The 26,163-nt window shown below is 41.3% G+C and overlaps 2 protein-coding genes across 8 annotated transcripts in view; both read right to left on the bottom strand.

Annotated features, from left to right (window-relative positions):
• The window catches only part of MAML2 (mastermind like transcriptional coactivator 2), a 358,500-nt gene extending 341,028 nt beyond the window's left edge, over positions 1-17,472 (bottom strand). The window contains exon 1 of the mRNA XM_061204034.1: positions 15,703-17,472. Coding sequence (XP_061060017.1) covers positions 15,703-16,212 — 510 coding nt within the window. The 5' untranslated portion in view covers positions 16,213-17,472. The remainder of the gene's footprint in view (positions 1-15,702) is intronic.
• A 3,860-nt stretch (positions 17,473-21,332) lies between these two features.
• Positions 21,333-26,163, bottom strand: part of CCDC82 (coiled-coil domain containing 82) — a 29,942-nt gene continuing 25,111 nt past the window's right edge. For 6 of the 7 annotated variants that reach the window (XM_061202666.1, XM_061202667.1, XM_061202662.1 and 3 more), the window contains 2 exons: positions 25,921-26,106; positions 21,333-22,263 (listed from right to left, as the gene is read on the bottom strand). In XM_061202666.1, the coding sequence (XP_061058649.1) occupies positions 22,198-22,263; positions 25,921-26,106 (252 nt within the window). In that variant the 3' untranslated portion in view covers positions 21,333-22,197. Of the gene's footprint in view, positions 22,264-25,402; positions 25,539-25,920; positions 26,107-26,163 lie in introns of those variants that run through there. The other variant, XM_061202668.1, reaches the window with a different exon arrangement.

Here is a 26,163-nt window from a genome sequence, read left to right as displayed (position 1 = left end):
CTCCCCTAAGCCCCATCTAAGATCTGCATCCAAAATAAGCAACAGCAAGGAGAAAAACTTAGACCAATCTTGGTTTTAGAGATGAATCTGCTTCTTTGATTCAAGTTTCTCTTCATAACAACCTTGGAGCCCTCTCTCCCCAGACCTGCGGGTTGACTCACTAGACTCATAAGAAATAAAGGTAGCGAAGTGTAGGCTTTCATAAATTAAAAAAGTTTTCTCACCTAGACTTGTATTCTTACAAATTAATGAATTAAAAAAAAGAAAAAAAAAAAGACTCGTTTTCCAGCCTCCCTTATTCTAGATTTGATGTGCCTTGGGTGTCTGACATCCTCATTCCATTCATGATTGCCATTCTTTCTAGCCGAGTCATTGCTTCAAAATATGTGTGGGTGTGCTTCTGGGAGCTCAAGACAGTCAATGTCCTCATCTTAGATGCAAATTCAGTGGTGCATTTGGGGCCCAGCTACTCCACTCTGCCAGCTGTGAGCCTTGCAGAGCCCAGGGGTCAGGACGGCTCTGCTCACTAGTGGGGTTAGTACAGGCCAGTTCGAGCCTCTTAGCAGTCTCTAAAATGGGTATAATAATACCCCAGAGAACAAACGGAGATAACTTGTGTATACACATTCGATAAACTGCAAATTTGCTATTCAAAAGTAAGATATTATTAGCATTTCTCAGCTGCTCCGACTTTGTTTCTCCTAATTAGAATAAAAAAGCTACAGTCACCTTATTTACAGCACAGGGTTTCTGTGAGGACTACATGGGCTTTGTACATGTAGGATGACATTATGATGACTATTGCAAACGCCAGTTACCGCTTCTGCCTGCCTCCTGAGAGCCTGCTATGCCTCCGCCTCCTTATGGTCCTGGTGCAAATTTCCTGACCATCTCTTTCCTGTTTCTACGGCTAAAGGCAGGTGACAGTCTTCTTTTCCTCAAAAGGAGCCTTTCAGCCATTTCTCCTTAATTCTCAAACCTCAGTGACTTCTAACAAAATGATCACAATAGCTCCAAGGAACAGAAGGTACTGACATGGCCACCCTCCTCTTTAGAAGCATCAGAACCAGCATCTTACACAGACTGGTCAAAGCAGCACACGGCCTGGACCGGGAGTACCACTATGCCGGCAGCTGTCCAGGCTCACAGCAGGCACTGGCAAAGGAGCCCATCTTTGAGCTCTGAGGGTAACTGTTTGTTTAGGGTTATCACTTTCCACTTCCCAGAGTGTTTGCCTCCTTTTAATCAACCCAAATCAATCTCCAATCAGCCACCTTAAGGAACAAAGAGCTATGCATTACTGTATCACTAGTTAAATTGATCTCATTCCTTTATTTGTTTGTTTACTCTCTGTCCCTACGCCCCTCCCCATTAAAATATAAACTCCATCCAGCAGGAGCCTTGTCTCTCCTGTGTGGTCCAAGGGCCTGACACAGGACCCAGCATACAGTAGGCACTCGACATGTGTAACTTCTATCTTATCATCCTTTTCCTTACACCAATATTTTCTACTTATGAGATACTGGGCTTTAGAATTTCAATCTGGGAACAATCTTAAGAGATTATCATGCCCCTGTATCTTTCAAATAATTGTAGCACTGGAACCATGTTTTCAATCACACTAAGGCATATATCTATATTCCATATGTATATCTATAGATATACCTTTATATATATTATATATAATATAGATATGCACATATGCCTTAGTGTAATTAAAAACTAGTGTTTATATATATGTTATATATGCTTTATATATCTCTTACTAAGTTTATAATCATATGTCTGTATTACAAATATATGTGCATATATTATATAATATATATAATTATGTATACATACATACATAATATACACATTATATACATAATATATACACATATATACATAATATACCCATAATTAAACAGGAGGTGGAGACCTTGGAAGCCCATTACATGGTCCTCCATCTCTCTTTCCTACTTTCATCCCTGAAGGACTCATAAAATATCTCCAGCTTAAAAGCCATTGATCTAGTCATTCACTCAACAAACATTTACTGTGGATCCAAAATGTTCCAGGAACTTCTCCGGGCTGGGATACATGTGGTGCACAAGACTGACAAGGTCTCTGGTCTCATGGAGCTTACATCCCAGTGGGGAAAGATAGGAAATGCACAAATAAATAAGGAATCAACATAAACTCAGTGATAAAACTTACGAAGACAACAAAACCTCTATAAAGGGGTAAAGTGATAGGGGAAAACGAGAGAGAAAAAGAGATCAATCATGCATGTCTACATTAGTTAGAGCAGCCAGGGAGGTCTCTCAAAGGAGGTGATATATGAGCCAAATCCTGTGTGTCAAGAATAATCCAGCCAAGCAAAGTGCTGAGGAATCCAAACATTTGGGGTTGCAGATGGAGACACTAAGAAACAAAGGAGGACTGACTGGTCCCAAGGTCACCCTGTTAGTTAGCAGTTAAGCTTGGACCAGAATGGAGGTCTCCTGTCACTCCACACTTAACCACTGGGATACAATGTTCTCTTTCCTACTTTCTGCAATTTGGCATACTCTTGTCTTCTGGAGCAACTGCCTTTAAAACGGATCTTTCCCATACTCTTTAACACATCTCCTCCCTTCTATTTTCTCTGTAAAGTCACCCATATAATCAACTTGTGTCTCTATTTACTAATAATACTTTACTATATATACTAAAAATAACCATGGTAAACAAAGAGTGTGTGTAAGTGCATGTGTGCATATATAATGGGAAATCTGGGGCACATTTTCTAAGCAAAAGTAAGACCCATTCTATTGGAAAAGAAAGGCAACACGACTTCCTTTATCTTAGTATTTTTAAAAAGAAAAGCCATGTTGTAAAACATAATATCAAGCATTTTCATCTAAGAATCAAAAAAATCTTAGAAGAAAAGCTAAAGAGTTTAGAAGTTACTAGGGAAAATGTCACCATCTCTCTGGCTCTAATCTAACAGTGAAGCTGAGTGTGTCTACCCTTTGAAACAAAATAAATGACAACCACAACCAAATGCCCCTTCTGGCTTCCTGCTAGTTATCTTGCTTTGTGAAAGAAAATGCACTGGGCTGGTCCGGAGCCTAAGATGTGATCCACTGACCCCCAAGATTCTAGGAGTCGTAAAGATGCAATTTGAAGATCTGTGCTCTAACTAAATCAAGAGATAGGGAAGGAAGGGATTGTGCTATCAAAGAAATTTTCTAGATTGAATATTTGGTTGGGTAAATTTTCCTTTGTTGATTTGGAGCAGATCCTGTGCATTTCTTTTTTCCAGTTCTATTAAATCCTTAAACAGATCTGAGTTTTAAGGGCTTAGGGCTGCCCTTGGGAAATAGGTGATTACACTCTCTGTTTAGGGGTTCAGTGATAAGGGGGGGGCCGAAAAGAGGTAGTGGATTGAATTCCCCTCCTCCAGGCCAATTTCTCAGTGACTCTCTTTTGTAGTTCCCGTTTAAAGCGGAAACACGTTTAAAAAATGAAGTGGTGGCACATATAAAACCCCATCCGTTAATCTGCACTTTCCAATTGTTATATGTATATAAAAGAGAGACAAACAGATGGAGAGACCGATGTATACAGCTAAAAGACTAGTCAATTCCTGAGGAAGGAAGGCTCTACAAGAATATTTTTCTTTTTGGTTTATATTTTATATTTCATGTAATTATTTCACTGGGGGACTGGATTGGAAAACTTCTTTACCCACAAAAATGTTGCAAGTGTAGTTGGGAGATCTGGGGAAAAAAAAATCAGTGCTTACCCCCAAAGTCACTTTAATGAATCAAACTCTAGTCCTACAACTGTTTTCCTCATACTGGAACCCTAAACCCCATCAAATAGGGTCAGATATGGAGTGATTTGCTCATTACTTCTAGGAAGGGTGCTAAGCAATTAACATGGCTGTGCCCTCGCCCTCTGCCCCAGCTGGCTAGACCTTGTTTCCAAGATTACTTCAGACCCTCCTCACTAGCACTTCCTCTAAAAAACAAAACAAAACATTCCCACTCTTGTCACATCTCCTTCTTTCCATTCTTCCTAGCAGATATATTTAAGTCGAGATTGAAGGCTGAAAAACAGAAGCAAAATATCAGGGAACTTATTCAAAGTGTATCAACCCAAAAGGGGCCTCAGAGGTGGGCCAAACCACTCACCAAGTGCCCCTCATTGTTTTTCCAAGAAGGAAAGTAAGCACCAGGGAGGTAAAAGAATTTGACTAAGTTGCTACTAGTTGGTATCAGTGGGAGCACTGGGCCCTTCAACATCCAGTTCCCAGGCCAGTACTCTCTTATTATCACTAATAAGTATTTGAAGTATAATATAGTATCACTATATCGCTCCATCTTTATTTGTTTATTCATTTATTGTGAAGTGTAAAATGGAAAAAATGAGGCACTTAGAGTAATCTGCTCCCAAAAAAACACAAAAACAAAAACAATAACAGGGATAGACGTTAGAAAGTCTGCTCTTCAAGACAGAATATGCTTACTTTCCCCCAGATGCCGTACTCGCTAGCAAAGTCTTCTGTGACCTAGAAGATCGAAGGCAATTACATTGCCCATATATATTTGCTATGCTGTTTGACTCTCCCAAGGGCAGCATAACAGTACAAGGGGAGTGACATCTTTATGAGGTTAACCCTTTTCTATTTTAAGGGTAGACTACCGAAGGCAGACGTGTTCCCTGGAGCATAACAGGAATGCTGGAAATTTGGTAGTTAGGAGGAATGACAGCACCAGGCCATCATGCAGGAGGGAAAAAATAAATTGTTCAGAGGAACAGTGAGCTGGGGAAGCCTATGAGAACACTGATGCCCATGAAGTGAAAGTGAGATGATAAAGGTGGTGGGGCGGGGGGGGGGGGGTTGAATTATAACACAGCGAGAAGAGACAAAGGACAAAGCAAGGAAACTAATGTTTGTTAAGCTCCACCATGTGCCAGACAACACGCTAGGTTCTTTTACGTATTATCTCATATAATCCTCACAACATTTTAAGACAGTTTCTACCATCACGAAAAGCAGAAAATGAGTCTTCAAAGATGTTAGGTAACCAGTCCTGAGGTAACACACCTAAAGAGGCGGAACTGTCTTCTACGCTAAGGTTTTCTGGCTTTGATTCAGTCAACCTCTGCTAAGCTAAAACTATGCACTATTTCCCATGATTCTCTAGGTCGGCTCGGCAGTTCCTCTGCTGATTCCACCTGAACTCATTCACTCGTCTGGCTCCGCTGAGTTGGAGGATTGGCTGGTCCAAGGTGGCCTCGCTCTCGTGTTGGCAGTTGGTGCTGGTTAGAGGCAGGGGTACCTTGGTTCTCAGCATGTGGACATTCATCCTCCAGTTGGCTAGACCAGCTTCATTATATTGTGGTCTCAGTGTCCCAAGACGGCTTTTTTATTTAACCATTTTACTGAGGTATGATTGACATATAAAGAGCTGTACGTATTTAATGTATACAACTCAATGAGTTTGGGGATAAGCATACACCCAGAAAACCAGCACCACCATCAAGGCCAAAAACATATCCGTCACTTCCCAAAGTTTTCTCCTGTCCTCTTTATTTTTATTCACTTACTTACTTGTTTGTTTGTTTATGGGAGAACACTTAAGACTTACCCTTAACAAATTTTATGTCTAAGAGAGCTTCTTAAAGCCCATCCTCAGAAGTAGCACAACGCCATTTCTGTCATACACTTTTGGTTAAAACAAGTCACAAGGCTACTCAAGGTTCACTGGGGAGAAATAGCATCCACTTTTCAATGGGAGGAGTGGTAAAGTCACATTACAAAGGGGCGTGTGGGATGGAAGGAATCATTGTGATCATTTAAAAAGCAACTTACTCCAATAAAGATGTTAAAAAAAAAATAAAATTAAATTAAAAAAAATAAAAAACAGCTTACCATAGGCTCTAAACTCCATGCTCCTTCTACTATCAAAACTAATATAAATCCTACATTGTCCTTAACTGTTCTTTTTATAGATTTATTAAAAAGGACTACTTTTTATAACCTGGAATAGATGTCAGAAAACTTGGGTTCTAGTTCTACCTCTATTGCTATGGGAACTTGGAGTGTTTGCTTTTAAATGGAGTTTAATTTTTTTCACCTATGAGAAACAGGTTTGATCTGTTTTCTCTCTAAGGGTTCATGAGACTGTATAAATTGATAGAATGGTGCCTATTTTTAGATCAATATGAACTAGCCCTCTTAGGGGATGGGAAGGACGGAGATCAGAATGTCAGAAATGAGATGGCTTCTATTTTGCCACATACTCCTTCTTTCATTGCTGTGGGTTTGGAATTTGGTGGGCAGTGAGCAAAGGAAACTCCTTCCCATGGGTGGCTGAAATCTTCCATGATCTGGGTGTTGCTCTGATCATTTCCATTTAATACATTCTAAGACAGCATGGGTCCTCCTGCATTATACCAAAAATAAGAGTACAAGTCCTTGCTCTAAGGGCTTCTAGACCTGGTTAGGCAAAACATTCACATGCAGCACACACTCAACACCAGCGAAGCAGACAGTGGAGGTGAGAAAGCTCCTGAGCTAGCCTCTTCCTGAGGGAGCTGAGAGCTCGCTCGGAAAGATACTGTTGCCTAGTCTTTGGAAGATCAGGTTCCCAAGGAGAAAACTAATGTTTAATTTAGCACAAAGACAGCTCAGAATCTCTCTCCGGGGGAATGAGCCTGCAAACAGATGCACATGCAAAGAATCTAAGCGAGAAAAGGAAGCTCTCGTTGGTGCAATGGCTACAGGACTTGGGTGCAAACTTTCCTGATCTATCGCCTCTGCCCCGTGTTTCTGTCAGAAGGACCACTGCTCTTTCCTGTTTACCCTTATGTCTGTACTTTGCTCTTTTTCAACACCTCTGTGAAACAACCAAATGGGATAATACCACCAGCACACAGGTTTTGCTGTCTGAAATTACATGGTGCAGTGTGGCAATCAAATGTGCAAGCCTTTGCCGGTTTAGCAAGTATGGGCCTACTTAGGTGAACAACAACGAAAAATTAGTTTCTCAGCTGCTCAGCCAGAGAATGTTTTTATTTTTACATAATTTAGACTCCAGAGACCTCCAGAAATGAGCAGTGTACACCGAAGTGTGGCAATCATCATTCCAAAGACACAGTACAGTACACATTGTATTCAATTAAGCCACTTCTTTGCACCCTGGTTACCATGACTCTAAGAGATTATACTGTGTATCCAACAAACCCCTGGTAAGTTATTAGCAGTTGAAGGAAACTTTGGCCTTAAGTAAATTTTCTGGGGAAAAAAAAAAAAAAGAAAAAGACATGTAATTAACTTTCTGTTCAAATCCTTCAGAACTACCTGAAAAGAAGCTTGTTGTACAGTGAGGAATTCAAGGTGTTGGGCTTCATGTGGGTGAGAGTTATTAGTGTGCTGGAAAACTGAACCACATTTCTGACAAAAGAGAACTTTTAAAACGACAATGTTAATGATTCTATATTAACATAGGAACCAGCCGTGACTCCGGAAGCAAGAACACTGTTAAAAACAATATAAAACAAAACAAACCCAACACGAGTTTGATTCTACATTTCCTCAGAATATTATCCTTCAAGAGGAGGAGGGGAATGTAAGTTTAAATGATGGAGAATAAAGAAACTACCAAAAAAGTTTTGACTACATTCTTTGCTCTGAGTTAGAACCAAGAAATCCGTCCTTATCCAAATATCATCCACCAAGAACAAGATTATGCTCATTCTAATCCTGTCACTTCTTCATAGAAACACTGTGCTTTTGATTAAGAATTATCCTCACAGAAACTCGCTTTGAAACCTTGGCAGCATTTTCCTCGTGTTTCTTATGGAAAGTCACACTTGAGGAGGTACTGAGCAAAGAAGAGATTCCAAGCTAAGACCCACATCAAGGCTTGAAATTTTCAACATGCTCCAGGTCGGGGTTGGGAAGAGGGCAAATTCGTGCCGCCTGTTTGTGTGCGGTTGCAGTGAAGAGAACTGATTCCCTGGCAACTCGAGCAAGGGACCTGGCTTTCAAAAGCATACATTTAAATCTCCACAGCAGGGAACTGCTAACTCTTTGCGACTCTGTGACCAGATTCACTTAAGAATTATTCGTCAGTATGAATTAATAATTCAGTTAAATTGGTAAATTTGGACTATTCCATTCTAATCATTCCAAATTCTCAATAGTCTAAATTTCTCATTTACCCACAGAGTCTACAACACACTCCCTGGGCAACTAAATGGAAACCCAGCCTTTATTCAAGAAGAAGTAAGGAGTCAAATAAACACTCCCTCTAGTCAAGTTCTAGATTAGGAGTCCTAGAATCCCAGGAATGGAAGAGATATTAATTGATCCTGTTCTGGAGAAGGACACTATTCAACCCATTTCATAGAAATGTAAACCCATCCCAGACAGCATCTCCATAGTAAACTACTTAGGGATAGTATGGATATACTGGGTAATATGGTATACTTCACTAACCATTTTAAATAAATATAAAGAGAAAAGTCATCCCTTGCATAAAATATCCCTGACATCTTTTTGGGGATAGAATTCTGAGCTGGGAAAACCACGAATCTGACTTGACTACGTCACTTCTCACATTAATAATAAATTAAATAATAATTTAATAATAAATTATCATCTCACATCTAAAGTGTATTGAGCCTCTTCTAGGTGCCAGGAAGTAGTTAGTTATATCACTATCATTCCATTTTACAGGTGAGAAAACTGAGGCTGGAGAGTTTAATTAAATTAACCAAGAAGACACAGCTAGTAAGTTGTAGAGCTGTGATTTGAAACCAGGTAGTCTCACCCTAACCCCAGGTTCTTAAGTGCTACGATGTCTTGCCACCTCAAGCTGACTTTAACACTTCTGTTTCCAACCACACCCACACACCTTTCAAACTGTAAATTCCAAGAAGACAGAGGCTATATCAAATCGCTCATCATGGATACATTCATTCTCTTGGCATAGATTAGCTGCACGATGATTCTTTATTGACTTCATGGATAATTTCCCCAAACTCGAAAAAGCACCCATGTCCACAACCTTGATATGAAATTTCAGAACTTTTGCTAAAACCATTAAGACCCACAGAGACCACAGTGCATGTCAAATACTGCTATCTGCCCATTTCTTAGCCATTCCTTTGGCAATTTGCTTGTGGTAGGGCCCGACTCTCTAGTCTTCTTCAAGCCTTGTGGAGGATATATGAACCTCTCTCTTCATCCCCTCTCCAAGGAAAAAGAACAGCTTTCACTCTTTCACACCTGTCCCTTAGATATGTATAGGAAAGGGTCAGAGCTAGGAGCCGAAGATGGAGAGCCACTCCAGCTATGGTCAGTATCCCAGCATCCTGCCTCGAATCAGGGAGGGAAGGAGTTTTTGACTTTTTCCCTCAGCCATCTACTCCATAGGAGCCCTCCTTCCCTGTGCCCTGTGAACATGGACCAAATAGGGGAAACCGGTATCTGACTGACCTTAGGGCGAGTAAAAGATCTGTAACCCACCTGTAATTAAAAAGCAAGGAAGAAAGCAAGTAAATCTCAAAGACTATCTGGGCTCACAGCTTCTCATAAATTTCTGCTCATGATATTTTTTTTGTTTTAATGAAAAGACCTTTTCCAAGTTAATAAACTCATTTGTTGGGAAGATCAGTTGAACATCAAGAGAACCCACTTTTACCCACGGGGGAAATTCTTATTTGCACTGGAAGGCCTAGCCAGCCCAAGAAGAGAGGTGTAGTTGGTTCTGCTTCTTTTAGTTTCTCTTCTGCGTCTAGCGACTGTGCTTTTAAAACCATCTCCTTTCAATGCCAAAGGCCATGTCACGCTGTATATAACTCACAGTGAATGGGAGAAGTGTGTAAATAGCAAGGCGTTAAGCAGCTCAAGGGACTTGAAGATAGGTAATACAGAACACTTAGGCAGTGCGCAATGAGAAGAGGCTGCTGGAGGGGAAACGTAATACTTGTCTTCAAGTATATGAAGGATTATTATTGCTTCACAGACGCTGACTCCTCTGAGCCTTCCTCGCTCGAACATTTCCCAGGGCTTCTGATACACTCTTGCCAGAGTTCCGGACCCTCCAGGAGGTGGATCGGCCTCACGTGTTCCCCTCACTGCTCACACGCGACCACAGTGTCAGCCAGGCTCCACCCTCTGTCCCCAGACACCCAAGGTTCACCCACATTGGCACCCGGCAGCCCCACTCCTCATTCCACCTTCTCTCTTGCTCCTCCCAGGCCTGCTGGGGACCCACATTCTCCAAAAAGTGCTGCCTGGCCTGGGTTTGACTTTCTCTCCTACCAGCTACTAACAGCACTCATGTTTTGAGTACCCGCTATGTCTCAGGCACTACACTAAAGAATATTAGCTTTATTTTACAGATGAACATACTAATGCCCAAAAAGAAAATTATTTCCCCAATCTCATACAGCTGGTAGGTGTGAAGGAGGGATCAAACACGGGTCAAACTCGAAAATCTATGCATGAAATTCTTCCATTTACTAAATCTCTAAGCCCCAGTTTCCTTATCTGTAAAATAGCCAAATATTGCTTACTCATCTCTCTCTCTCCTTTTTTTTTTTTTTTTTTAAGCATTACATAAAGTATACAATAAAAGTGCCTTGACATTCTAGGGCTCAATAAATATTTATTCCTCTCTCCCTCTGACTTTCTATATCAGTTTTGGTCCATTCTACCTAGTTAAGTACTTTTACTGTGTCCATGTGGTCTTGATTGACGACTAGCCTGTAAGTAAGAAGGGACTAGGTCTTTAGCTGTATTTCTCTATTCTCCCACAGAACCTGTTAAAGTATAAGGGAAATTATAATGAAAATGCAGAAGAAAGAATTTAGAATTGTTTTCATTAAACATGATCCTGCCTATGATCATATAAAAGGGACTGGATTAAAGTACAAGGAAGTAGTAGAAGCCACTCGGAATGGTTTAGCTGCCATGCATAACAGAACTGGATGATTTTTTTCAAATTTCCTTCTAAGCTTTTTGAGATTAAACAGCAGTGCTAAAAACAAACACACACAACAACAATAAAAACAAAAACAGCTAACCAAGGCCACTCTTTCAGTCATATTTGTTATGCCTAAGAACATTTGGACACCCATGTTTGTCTTGGTACTTAACAAAAGGTTTACTGGCAGAGGGGAGCCATACCACACTAAACTTTAAGGTTGAGAAAAATTTGATAAGCATCACCTAGCAAAGACATTATTTCAAAGAAAGCAGATGCCTTCTATAAATAAACATTGACCTAAACAAGCAAGACCTCTTGGGTGACATAATAACATTACTTGGCTGTCAAAACAAGCTTTCTACCCATTTTTGATAAAGGAGTGTACCAACTTCTCTCTCCACTTGAACTCTTTTGCCTTTGTGAGATCTCACAATTATCTTTACTGGAAAGAAGTAGTACGAAGGTTCTGGATAGATAAGAACTCCCCCTTTATTACTTTGTTCTGGAAAACAGAACAAAAATAGGTCAGTTTTTAAGGAAATGATGGCTGCACATATAAACAATGTAAACACTCCTATCGCTGTCCCACGGAGGATATTTACCACATGGACAGCTGCAGTCACCCAGCCCTGGCCAATGAATTGTTTCTGTTTTCAGCCCCACACCCACCCTACAGCCCTCAAATTTTGAACTGTCAATTGGAAACTTGATTATTATCAGTTAAAAATAACCAGGGGACTCTGGCAATGATTTAACTGGTTTGACTTTCTTAAGCTAACAATTAACATTTTAGACTATTGTTGACAAAATAGTTAACTTTCCCATGTCATTTGTGCAAACTACTTTTCTAATATTCCTGACACACGCCGGGGGACACACCTTTCCAAAGCTGCTCAGGTCTGTGCAGGGGCCTGTAAAAGACCCTAAACACTTTCACACCGTTGCACATTTTCACTAGGATTTCCTGGGACCTTCAGGAACACTTAAATACTCTGATAGCTCAGTCTTATCTTGACAGCACTGAATTTGAAATACCAACCCCTCTATTTACAATAAAAGCTATTTCACCATTTAAAACAGACAACTGAAAGCTTAAGTACACTTTTAATCCCTGGAAAAACTGGTATTATGATTTGTTGTCTAGTAGTTTATTATTAGTAATACTAGTAATAATGCCTTGCATTTCTGCAGTGCTTAATTTTTTTCCAAAGCCTATTCAGAAACACACATTCATTGGCTTTCTCAACGAGCTAGGGCAGCATTATTGTTCTGTTTTACACATGACTGCTAAGTAACTTGTCCTAGGTCACCCAGCTTGTTAGTGATCAAGCAGGCACAGGCCGAGGATGCAGTCTCCTTGTCTGATCTGTTTTCTTTCCTCCACACTACATTAGAGAAAAGATAATCTCTGAAGCCAAAGATGACTTAGAACCACTTATCTATCCAGCCTAGCAACACAGTCTAAGCAACAGAAAAAGAGCTTGTCTCAGGCAAAAGGGAAAGATTAATAATGCACCACGGAAGCTCTAAACCTTTCTGTTCCATGGACCAGCAATTATTCAGTTTCACAGTTCATTCAAAGATGCAAACATACTTCACCAGAAAATGATTTAGTGCCTAAAGCCTGCTCCAAGTGGTTAGAAATGCAGATCTGCTTAAACCCTTACAATCCAGGCCCTCTTTAAAGGCCCTGTTCCTGCAATCTCTGCAGTAATGGGGCTTCCCCTGAACTTGCACTTGAGTTAAATGAAGAAACTGGCTGAGTAAGGGCTGCAGAATTAGGCTCCCAATGTGGACAGAATTAGAACCAGCTTGGAGGTTATTTCTTGTTCTTGAAACTCAGGCTATTGAAAATCTCAGACATTATATATTTCTTGTAGTATCACACCCCTCAAAGACAGCACTATCCCACAGAACAGAAGTTCTCTTTCCACCCTCATTCAAATATTACTGACTATATACAAGGCATTGTACTAGCAGGTATGCAGGACACAGGGCTTTCATCTGAGGACACCGTGCATATTCGATTTTAGATGATCAATATTCTCTCTTTTTCTCCAAAGGACATTTATGGCCACTTGGGGCATACGAATTAACTATTAAAGGGATACCTTCAACACACCCAGACAGAAATAAATCTAGTTATGGACACAGTATTAAGAAAGAATTCTGACACCCATTCTGCGCAAAGGCCCCTTTAAATGGATGGTGTTTCTGAAAATAAGAGGATCCTGAGCGAAGTGAGACCTGCAGATTTAACAGGCTTAGTGAATCACTCCCAAATGCCCAGGCCTCCCTTCGGACACAATGTTATCAGGTTAATACAGTACTTGCATCACCATCTCTGAGTACCATGCTGAGTAACAGAGCACCAAATTTAGAAGCTAAAATGGAGAAGGGAATTTCCAATAACCAAAAGGGGGGTGGTGGATCAACCCTTGCAATGGCACAGGTTTGCAGTGAAAAGCCACCATCGGAAATAAACTGGACTTTTTACTCCTAACTCACACTGCACCTCTCATCAGTCTTCTCGGCACTCGGGGAGGGAGCTCCTCTAAGGGGATGTTCAGGAGATGATTGGTAGTCAGGGGAGAGAAAGCAGATTCCCTTTTAGAACAGGAGTGAAGGAGCAGCCACCTTTGCCTTTTGCAGCAGTAAGCCTCCAGTCGGGAAAGGCCAGACATGGTGCTCTCACTTCCTCCCAGCATGGATATTCCTATCGTCGTAAAGTTACAATAACCACATCCCCAAGCCCCCAGGAAAAAGAGGCAGCCTCATCTTCCTTCCAAGTGGGAGAAAAGCAAAAACCAAAAGAACGAGGCCATAAGCAGACACCTTCCTTGCAGCGGCTGGGATGTGAAGGCCACATCCAATCTTGGCACCCAGGACAGAGATCTGTCTTCTCCACTGAGAAGGCTGGGCGCCTGGTTCCCTGTATCACCCCCAGAAACACTTACCAGGACACTGTGAAGCACACAAGGCGGTATTATTGGGAGACTTGCAGACAGATTATAAATTTACTGGGGACAATCAAGGCATTTAGATGCTTTTGGCTGCAGATGCCAGGGACACACACACTCACATACAAACCTCATTCTTCCCTCCATTTGAGTGATTCTTTACCCGCCCCGCCCCCCTTTACCTCAACATGTCTCTTTCACGAAACAAACTCTCATTGCTGTCCTAGGGAATTCCAGGGAGAGGTGGGGATAGAGCAGGTGGAAGGGAAAGGAAATTAGGCCTTGAAGCACTAATATAACCCCACAGGCTAACTGTATCCAAGGATAAAACAACAAACATTGGGCAGTTTAACTGTTAGCAGTTATCTTTCGTCTGGAGTTGGCGCCAGGAAGTTGCAGTTCTAGGCATCTCAAGCAAAATGTGTGGTGGAATAGAACAGCACCAATCCAGCCCCCAGACTTTCTGGAAACTTCAACCATCACAGACCCAGGCCAGGGATAAGGAGGAGCCACAGAGAAGCATCCTAGGGGCCTGGCTGGAGGATGTCCTCTCCCTAGAGCTTCTCAAGCTCCCTTGGAGAAGGAGTTCAACCCAGTGCCTTCCTCTCCTCTGGGCTTTTTGAGGACGTTTCAGCTTGCATGGCCATTTCCTGTTGCTGACTTTCATTAGGGCTGGCCTGGGCAAACTGGAGCTGTGCTGTGAGCGGACACAGGACTTCCGAATCCCCACAGAACTCAGAAATGGAGGAAGCTTGCAGGGCTGCAGGGCTGCAGGGCTGCAGGGCAGGGCTCCACCTTCTACCCTGAGGCTATGGGCCCAGCAGCTTTGGGGGGAAACCCGGCACACGGCGGGCAGTCACCTGACCAGCACTAGCACCAAGAACCAATGAGTCAAGGGCTACCCCCTCTGGGATGAGGTGTGTCTATACCTCTGAGGAAGAAATTCCAGCCAGAAACCTAATCACAACTTTCAAGTTGGATGTCCTGTCACCAGGAATGGCTGAAGACAAGGCACTTTCTAGGATGACAGCATGGAAACAGCCCCTTTGCGCCTGCCCATTTTAGTGAAGGCTGTAAGTGGGTACTATCTGATTGTAGTGCCTGTGGAAAGAAGCTAGACGGGGACAGTGGGGGAGTCTGTAAGAAATCAGGGAGCAGGCCTTGTAAAAACACTCCCTCACCAGTCTTTGGGCTATTTCCCCAAGTTTTTGTTTTTGAGTGAGGGAACGCTCAGGGAACTTGCTCGGCTAGAGATTACCACTTATTCCTGACCCAAGGAGAAGGGGCCACTTCAAAGAGGGAAGGGGAAATAGGACAAGAAGGAAAAGGCTTGGCTAAAGGTCATCTGCACTGCTAAACAAATGCTTTCAGGCTAAGCATGGCTTGCTGGGCCTCATCAGTGCTGGCTCGCCAAAGCAGGAGGCTTCCTGAGACAAGACCTTCCTCCATGGCTCAGATCTTGCCGCTCGTAGCCAATCCTTCTGCAAGCTCTGGACCCCAGAGCAAACTCTGGAAAACTCAAGTTTCTTACCACTTAAGGAATACTCTACAGGTGGAGGAAAACCCATGAATGAACACCAGCAGGACTTGACGAGTACGGGTTTAGTAACACCTCACAAACAAGACACCCAGTAGCCTTTGAGGTAGTCAGGTGGCATCTCGGCCCTTTGCACCGCCGTCCACTCTACATCAGGCCGAGGCCGGCTCTACCCTCGCCAAAGTCCACACGAGCACAGCCAGAATCAGGAGAAAACCAGGTGCCTTACCGCGATCAGGGCCGAGTTCCTCTGGTCCGCGGGGGTCGAGGCCGGTGTCTGCTCCCCGTCGATCCCACCGCTGCCACCATTATTGCTGCTACTCAGCAGGTGCTGCTGGTGGTGATGGTGATAGTCTGGTGGGGGCGGTGGGGCCGCTGTCGCTGCTGCTTGGGAGGCTGTAGGAGGGGCAGCAGGTGGCGGGGGAGGGGCTGTAGTGGTGGCAGCAGTGGCAGTGGCCTTGGTGTGTTTGCCAGCCTTCCTCGCCCCCTGGCCGTGCTGTACGAGGCTCAGGAGCTGCAAGGTGCTCTCTCTTTCCCGGTCTGAGCTCTCAGCCCTACCCCGTTCGTAGCGTCCTTCACAGCTCAGGTGGTGCTGGCGGCAGACGGCGATCCGAGCCCGAAGGCGCTCCACGATGGCACTGTGCACTCTCGGGGTGACCGAGCCCCCTCCAAGGAGCCCCGCCCCAGGGGCCCCCCCTAACCCTCCTGTGGGGGCCTGCGGGGGCGCTGTGTCCCCCATCTTACTGGACACAATGATTGCTGCCTCTGGGATGGTGAGGTGGAAGGAGGCTATGGCTGGTTAGTGCAGGCAAATCTGCTGTTGACAATGTGCGCTCAGTGTTCAGGGCCACATGAATAGAGGTCTTCAGAGGTTGGGGGGAGTAGTGGAGAAGGTATGGGGGAGGGGAGTGAGTAAAAGAGGGTGAGGAGAAAGAACAGAAACCAATCGCAGAGGGTAATTTGGAAACAAACCCTGATCAACTTACTCTAATTGCATTTGACAGCTCTGGAGAAGTTGGACAGAGTGAGTGGGGTTTTTCTCCCCCCACCAAGCTGACAAGAGCCACTAGGTACTTTGTAAACACACGATCTGGGGGTAAGAGCAAGAATTCAGGGATTGTCAAGTGAGAGACAGGAACAGACAGCAAAGGGAATTGTGAGAGGTATTAATACAGAGCTGGACTCCCCCTCACCTAGTTGTTTTGGAAGATTCTTTATGGGGATGTTTCTGCAGAGAAACCCATTTCTACCATGGTCACTGTAACCCACGGCCTTTACTTTTCCTCAGGTTAAAAAAAAAAAAAAAGTGCTGTTTCAGAAGCTTTTTGAAGTCAATGTTCAAAACGTACAAAAATCAAGAGATACTGTCTTTTGGCTTTTAATTTTTCCTCCCTTTCCCTTTGCTCCGGTGTTTTCTCCCCTTTGGGGGACTGTAGGATGTGATCCTCTCCCCAAAGAACGGGAGGCAGCTTTTCAATTGTTAATGTCAGTAACTGGACTTTTGGACCATGCTTTTTTCTTCAGCTAATCCAATCACCAGTAAAATCCTCATTCCCTCTAAGGTGTCCCAGCCTTAAATGAAAGCAGTCTGAAGTCACTAGCCACTGAGAGAGATCCTTCAACACATTTTTTTCTTTCCCGCTTACGTCCCTAGTCCTCACCCCCGGCTCGATTCTAATACAGTATCAAGAGAGACAAACTCCTCCGAGAGTAATTTACAAACGATGGTCAAACTTACAAACTTCCAGCAAATTGCACCGAGTCATGTCCAGCCACTTTTCTGTCCACTTTTGTACATTCCATCCCCGGCCAGTGGATCTGAGGGTCTGGACTCGCAATAAGCAATGTGGTTCTATCTCTTGGATTGCTCCGCTTTAGAGATGGAAAAGAAAGTAGCTGGTCTTTTCCTTTCTCTTTCCCGTCTGTTGTTCGCCGCTGGGCTGACACTGGCTCCGCTGCCCGGAGTCACGGCGATACACAGGCTTTCATTGTGCTCCGATAGGAGAGGGAGAGAAAGAGAGAGAGTGAGACAGAGGGAGAAAGAGAGAGCCAGCGAGCTGCGGCGGGGGGGGGGGGGGGGGGGGGAGCGGGGGGCGGGGGGAGCGCTCGCCCGAGGCTCCCTGGTGGAAGGCGGGTGCCACTGCACAGGCGAGCAAGGCGGCCGGCGCCGGGGAAAGGGGAACGCAGAGGGCCTCCCAGCGGCTGAAGAGGTGAATCCCAAACCCTGCGCATCTCGGCGGCGGCGCGCGCAGCTCGGCCTCCGCCTCGGCTCCGGGGCGGGGGAGAAGGCTGGGGAAATTCCCCAACCTCTAGTCGACTACTTCATCAGCTCGAAATGTTGAAGAAATTCCCGGCCAGGGGATGTATTTTCCCTTCCAGACCTCCGTTACGCCCCCCTGAGGATGTCATTTTCATTTTTCAGTATGTTGTCCATGACACCCCTGAGCACCCTAGCCAGAGCTGGGTGAGCACGGAGGAGATGTTCAAGAGTGTCACAGGGAGACGTAGGGTGTGTGCGCGTTGCGGGAGGGGGGAGGAGGGGGAGGAGGGGGAGGAGGGGGAGGAGGGGGAGGAGGGGGAGGAGAGGAAATCACATCATTAGCTCCTAAAGGACAGGCGGGTGTCTGTCTACCTGCCTGCCCGCTTTGTACGTCTCTGGATAAGTCAATCTGGGTGATCACAAGCAAATCAGTAAGAATAACTAAAATAGTTTACCATGATGAGATTACCAATACCAGTTCCAGAAAGGGAAAAAAAAAAAAAAAAAAAGATTTCTTTGAAAATACAAGATTGCCTATGACAAACCTAATGCAAGATCTGGGGTCTCCATAGCTGTCTGATTTACATATACAATGAGGAAAATCATTATGTAGCAGTCGAGTTTCAAGAAGTTTACTAACACAAACCAAATAGATCTCTGACACAGACTGTTGTCCCCTCATCTTCAGATAATCCTACCTTTAAGACCTCAAAATGTATATTGGATTCTGCTTATTATTATCAATTATGGAGAATAAATTAAGGTGAGCACAAGATTGGTATAGTCAGGTCCGTAAATATTCTGTGTAGTCTAACTTGGAAGTCATTTGGATTTGAGGTCTCAAGCAATGGGGCTTTGTTAATTTAAACCAACTCTGGCATCTCAGTAACACGGTCCTGCTTCAAACTGAGCTGTGGATAGAAGTGAATGGGTAAGATCAATGCAAACATTTTAAGGCTGGATTTATCTACAATTTAGTTCTCGATAGGCTGGCCTACATTAGTTCATTTTATTTTCACAAATCCTGGAATGCTAGTTTGGAACTTGGGACAAGTGCATTCTGATGGAATATAACTTGTTTACTTCTCGTTGGAACATACTTCTGTCTGTCCCTTCCAAGGCTAAGTTCCTCACCACTCATGGAGAAAGGCAGAAATATATCTTTGTTAGGTATGCAGATTTGAACGCAGAACTCTCTCATGAGGTGTCATTAAAAAGTGAAGGAGTTTTGATCATTTTATATTTGATTTTTAAAAAGGTGTATTCATTAGACATTATCTTCTTTCTATTACTATCGGTACTTTATATTCAGCAATCATACTTGATAAAAGAGAAAAAATTCAATATTTAAATTAAAATTTACTGTTCACTCTACAGTCCTGCAGTAACACGGGTTTTGATTAATAACAGAATTTTTGGTCAAATCCGCTATTCCTAAATGACATAAACTTTGAATGCTAAGCTAGGCAAGGACACACCTTAAAAACTTGTCAAGCAACAATTTAATACATTTTCATACTATATTCTAGTGTTGTAGGACACTCCTTTACGTTGTCTTTTGTACAAATTTACCCTTTACAGCCATTTAATTTCAAGCTGACATCATTATCATCCACATCCTCATTTCCATTCACATCAGTTACTGTTTATTTACAGTCACTGTTTCAGGCACAGCACTTCACATATATCTCCTTTAATCCACTAGCAATCCTGAGGGAGAGGTATTATTAACTCCATTTATAAATGAGGAAACTGAGGCTTATTGAAATTAAACTATTTAAGCTAACTAGGAAGTAACACATCAGGACTCAAACTCAAGGCTGATTTCAAACCTATACTCTCCTAGCCACTGGACTTGCTGCCTCAGTATCAAGTGCGAAAAGAGTTACAGGGAAACCAACCAGACTATACCCAAAATAGCTCAAGGGCTGCAATTACACCTCAATCAACATGCTGGAGTCTAAGCAAGTCCTATAATACCTCCAAGAAATGAGTAGTGAATAGAACTACTCATCTGAGTATGAGAGCAGACAAGTGAGAAAATATGGTCAATTACATACAGCTGCCAATAAAATAAACATTTTTTTTCCTTGTCTTTCCCTTTTATGGAACTGTTCCCTCTCTTATATCCCTAAAGTTTCTGTAATAGCGCTACGGATTTCTTTAAAGCATTAGTTCCTTTCTATTTGTCCATCTGTGTTCCTCATCATCTCTACTATCCATAGCTACCTAACACAAAGCATTTAACACTATAGTAATAAATGCCCAGATCTAAAAAGTTCATAGACATGTGAGATTTATAAGTTTACAAACTATTTTTTGTTATATAGAATCAATGATATCAATGATGATGATAAAATAATACGGTATGTCATAATACCTGCAGAAGTTAACTCTAATTTTTCAACATTTCTATTTTCTTCTAGACTACTTGCTTTTGGCCCCGTGATCCATGCTAATTCTCATTTCCTGACAGCCTGTCTCTTTGCCATTCTTTTGGTGTTATCATGTACATAAAAGCCTCTTGTACTCTCCAAACACCTACTGAAGAAGCTTGCTCGGTTGCAGTGACCTCAGACATCAGCAAAACTACCTATTAGCATTTCCTGATCAACAGTCAGAATGCTGTTCTAATAGGAAAAATGCTTCAAGCCAACACAATGCCTGACCTAGGAACTGGGTCAGCTGCCATCATAAGTCCCTAAAATCATTAGTGCTTTCATTTTTACAAATTAAATGCATGCTATTTAAAAGAATAGATAAATTAATTTTTAAAACTTTCAGTTGGAACTCTCACTCTTCAGCTGGCTCAAGCTTGTCTGTAGTGTCACATATGAGAAGTGATGCTTCCCGGGTCATCAGAGATACTTTAGAGATCATTCTTTTGTTTTTCTTGGACTTCTTTTGTAACAAATCATTCATGATCCTTCACCCTTCCCACTTGACTATCACTTTTCCTCTAAACTCTGCCTTGCATCTTTTTGGACACTCACTTCAACTTTCAACTGTGGCTTCATATAGTTAAGGATTATTTCCATATGACAGAAAAATAAGAATAATAGAGTTATGTGACTGAAATTTCTATTTCACACTTTTAAAAAGGTATGCACTCCTCACATGAAACATCAGCATCAGTATTCTCACAACTTTGTAAGCTCTTTCTCCCTGTTTTGTTTACAATCATAATAGGGATAATTTTGGAAAATTAATTGCAGAAAATATTAAGTAATCTCTATGTAAGGACTTAATAAAATGCAATTTTTAATGTATGCAGTTTGTAATGAAGTCCATTCCATGAACCACATAACAGATGAAGCTAGGTTCAACCAACACTTGAAGTAAGAAACAAGTATCTAAAATTCCACAGGGGACGCAAGAGGGAGGAGATATGGGGATATATGTATATGTATAGCTGATTCACTTTGTTATACAACAGAAACTAACACACCATTGTAAAGCAATTATACTCCAATAAAGATATTAAAAATAAATAAATAAATAAAATTCCACAGGGAACTGGATCCTATGAGAATACCACTTTTAAGAATTAAAGATACAGAATAGACATGGTCCATTTGTTCACTCTGAAACCATTTTACTTTATTATATTAAGGGTAAATTTAGATGTGCAAAGCAATGCAGATGCCAAAATATGCTTTTAAACTATTTTTGGCTGAATTTGTCTCTCTGAGATCTTCTGGTCCGAACATAAATTCTTACGTGGGAAAAGTAATGGATAAAAATAAATAAAATACATCTTAAATCATTAACCTGTAGACAAAATTGGATAGGGAAAAGAAAGAACATTATGAAGCATGAAAATACATATCATGAAATTATTCCTGAATGTGAGGGTTGGAAGACTCTGGAGGCCTGAAATCTATTCGTAAGGGAAACTCTGGAAGAGGAGAAAAAGCACTCCTCTACTTGAAATGGGTAAACTACAGTCTGATTCTGAGGCAAGGAAACTGAATTGAATGAGACACTGAGGTTTCTTTCATGGCCCACTGATTTAGATAATGATAGTAGTAAAAAATATGTTAGTGAAGATCATTTAATACTGCAAAAGGGTAATAAACAGATCTGGGCAGGAATTCAGCAATAAATACGCATAGATGTTAGTCTAAATACATGTTTTAAATACAGTGTTTTTCTATTAAGCTGACAGTGCATGAACAGCTCGTTCACTTGATAGTCACATGTTATAAAGGCATTGTTATATAACTTTAAAATACACTTAAAATGATTAAGCTTATGTTTTCTACGTACAGCGGATAAAAGTTTTATTAGACTGTAGAGTGCCATTTCATGGAAATTAAGATGAACATATGTTTTACACAAGATATTTTGCCATGAACCTATACATAAAATATATAAATGTCACATGATACAGAGAAACAAGACTCATGATCTTCACATTTACAGGAATTTATAAAATCTTCTCTGAAGGAAATGTGTTACAATTCAGTCAAACTTCTCATCTTGAAAGTAATCCGCAAAATTGAGATATTCTTGAAGTTGACCGTATTTCTGTGTATACAATAAAAAAGCTAGTTATTTTACTCAAAGCAGTGAAGATAAACTAGGCCTTTTTAATCTACAGACACAAATAGGAACAAGTTAACCTCATGGTAATTGTGAACAAAAATCTTCTTTTTATTATGAACAGGGACTCAATTTCAAATAAGCATTTCTAATTCATATAAAGCATTGGAAAGAGATCAAAATGAACATTATTATTAATTTCATAACTTTCTTATAAATTATAAGTTTTCTATTATCATATTTATAGTAGAAATATAACAACTTCAATAACTTATTCAACAAAAATTTGCTGAACACATAACATACATCAAATACTCTAATGACTGTCTGTCTAGGTATTAAAAAAATTGCTTTGCCTGCCCCTAAGGAGAACAGAGTTCACCAATGACAACAAATAACAAGTGCCATAAAGAAGTATAGACACTGTTATGCGGGTTCAGAAGAGAGGTTATGGTTAGCTGAGGTGACCAGGAAACAGTGGCATTTAAGCTGTCCTGGGGAAAAAGATTTGGTAGGCAACGATTTGGTGGAGAGTTTTCTCTAGGAGACAAAAGTCCATACAACAGTGACAAGACAAGAAAGTATGGGATTTGACTACAATCTGAGGTTTTGTAGGGGAATTGAGAGAGAAAAGACTGAACCAAAGAGGTAGTATGAAATGCTAGGTTACAGAGTTTAGCAATAATGTGACAGGCGATGGAAAGCTGCCAAACGTGTTAGGGCAGGAAATTGACACTATCTGAAGTATATGTTTTGGGGAAAAAAAAAGTGAAACATCTAGTCTAGAATGGTTTGGCAACTAGTTACGAGTCTACTGTAATAATTTAGGTAATGAGGGCCTAAATTTAAGTGACAGCAATGCAGGTGGAGAGTAAAGACCAGGGCAGGACAAGAGAAGAGAGGAATTGGGATGATTTGGAGATTTCAAGGTTGACAGAGCTCAGAGTGTTTCCTTCAGCTGAGGAGATGAACTGACCTAATGGTTTCTTAACTCTACTTATGAGCTCTGGTTTTACTCCCAGTAAAATGAGTGAGGATCCTGATAACTCTGACGCTTGTGGTGATAGGAACTGAAACTTGATACTTCTATGGACATACTTTCTTTACTTCCTGGTGTTACGTATTCACCACCCCATCCCAACAATCCTGTTTTCAACTTCCCTGGAAACCCCATCATCACAGGCACTCTCTTCTTAAAGAAAAAACATTTGTTAGAATTTGCCAGTGCATATGATACTCTGTTCTTCAGCTCTAATTTAGAACGAGACATATATTACTATTATGTTTATTATATATTTTCATTTTATTATAATTTTGTATTATAATTTTCTTATCATTTGTTCTTTTCTTACACTTGAATTGCTCCTACCCTTTTAATATCATTAGTTAAAAACAGATCTCCTAGTTCAACTGTTAGGAGGAAGAATAAGAAGAATGAAGTTAGTCTAGTTGGCAGGTCTTTGGGAAGAAATGCTGAGATATCCCGAGATAATGGAAGAAAAATGCTCGGAGGAAGAAGAGTCAGGTAAGGAAAAAAGCAAGGTGTGAAACACAAGCTGGGGGAGGAAAGACAGGAACAGATAGTTTGTATAAGGTAAAAGAAGGGGTTCACATAATAATTGAGAGCTAAGAGCAGAAACAGCCATGGATGTGGCCACTCAAGTATAATAGCACTGAGCCCAGGCATTCTAAAGGGTTAGGATAACTGTGGCCAAGAAGAAGGCATGCATCACAAGAACACATGTAGTGCTATTACACAAAGACACACACACACACACACACTGAGGAGGAGGCAGAGTGATGTTGAGAAATGTCAGGGTACTTGATAAATCCTGAAATTTAATCACAGCACAAAAAGCTGCATTATGGGTTTATATTGGCTAATAAACTTCTTTGGTTTCTAGGAAATCTTTTGAGAAAGTCTATAGACAATTTTTTTAAAGCAGGAGGGATCTCAAAAAGAAAATGAAGTTCTTTGGTATTTTATGTGAAAAAAAATGTGCACATTGTCCTAAACATACACCATCTTGAAATACCTTCAGTGCCCAATGCTAAGTGTTATTCTTTAAGCATAATGTGATACTTGGCTTTCTTTTCTTAAGAATATTTTTTTATTCCAGGTCCCTTCTGTTGTCATAGACCTTGTTAAGCTTTCTCTAAGGTATGTGATTTGGAAATGCTTTTACTTTTTTCTGCAAGAAGTTTAATGTTCTTCCCTATATACAAAATTATTATATAATATATGTAATGCACAGTGATTTTGCTACACCTAGTACATAATTTTTTAAAAAATGTAGTGTTCCAATAGGTCTTTCAACTCCAGTAGAGGATTGGCAACACTTAAATGCATCAATAAAAGCACTTAAGAATTTAATGTCATTAAGGAAAATGAAGTTGGGACTTACTGGGTAAGTGATGGCTCTTCCCCAAGGCAAATGAAAAAGCACAGAGAAGGATAAGGAGGAAAGAATTGGGAGTGAGAGAAGTAGAAGCAAAGTAAAAGATAAAACGTTGAAGAGAGAAAAATGAGAGCAAGACGACTTAAGGGTCAAGATGTGGGGGGCAGGCGAGATCACTGGGTGGTGGTTTGTGGTGGGCGGATAATTGTCAAAAGGGAAACCAATCTTGATGTCATTCACCAGCCCAGGAGACCTCTGTGGAACTTGTAATGTCCTGAGAAGTTCCTGTTTTGTTGTTCTCATTTTCTTTCCCTTTACTCGTAAGTTTATTCTCTAAGTTCTCTTTTTATTTTTCTCTTTTACAAATTTCCCTATGATGTAAATAACGCAGGCAATGGATCTCAAGTCAGCCTTTTTTTTTTTTTTAAGATTAAATATACTGTTGATCTGAGTTGCCTGAAAATCTCTTATCTGTTCTCTCTTATACAGTCACGTAACTAGACTTGTTTTAGGAGATTGCAATCATTTTAGCATTCTTTCCATGCACCGTAACAATTCTAAAAGCTCTGTGAGCAGACCAGAGCTTATGAGCTGCCAGCAGATCTTCGGGAATCCAGTGCACTCTTCAAAACCCCCACTTTATCCCTGATATCAAATTTAGTGATCAACAGGATATGGGGGAATCAAAATCAGTGCCGTGGCCTGAAACCTCTGCATTCCCCTTGATCTTCAGTTACAGTGCTCACTGCTCAGTCCCATGTCCTCAAGAAGAGGATGTGGGTGGTATTAGAACTGGCAGCCGAGATCCTTTCCTCAGATTGGCACCAGGTGCTTCTTCTCTCTCAGGTCACAAGAACTGTTCTAAAGATAGGAAGCAGACAAGCAGAGGTGAGTCCTATACTTTGTCAAAGAAAATAAGGGGACTTAATATATAGGTAAGGAAAACCACATACATAAAACTGAAAGGACAGAGGTCCTTCATTAAAGGACAGTATCATTGCTGATTAAAATTTATCTGATGAGCTGAGTGAATGCTTAGAACATCAGGGCACCTATTCAGGGTAGGACAATGATAAGCATGAAAGGAATGGGTGGAAGAAGAGAAAATACAAAGACAGGGAGAGAAAGAGAGGTTCTCTTTTAAATTTTACTGTCTTCTATTCTCATAATTTGTATCCTTTTGCTGATCAAAATTAGGCTCCAGAACCTACTGAATGAAATGGTTCTTCTATATTCACCTTACCTCCTTAATCCAGCCACTTTCTTTTGACTGATTGAAAATTCTCTCCACTGCTTCTTTAACCTGTTCATCTTCAACCTCTTCTGTCTTTGCAATGGAGCAACATTCCTGGTACAGCTTGAATTTAAAATGTTTCAGATTATGGTAAATTCTGGTACGATTAGCACAAATTCTGCCAACAGTAAACACCTAAAGGAAGAAATAAACATCATCTGCTATATGAAGTGAAGATATAGTAATGAATGT

Source organism: Eubalaena glacialis, chromosome 10 (assembly GCF_028564815.1).
Source record: "Eubalaena glacialis isolate mEubGla1 chromosome 10, mEubGla1.1.hap2.+ XY, whole genome shotgun sequence".
Taxonomy (NCBI): Eukaryota; Metazoa; Chordata; class Mammalia; order Artiodactyla; family Balaenidae; genus Eubalaena; species Eubalaena glacialis.
The sequence above is the reverse complement of the archived record's forward strand: the minus strand, read 5'-3'. Positions and strand labels throughout refer to the sequence as shown.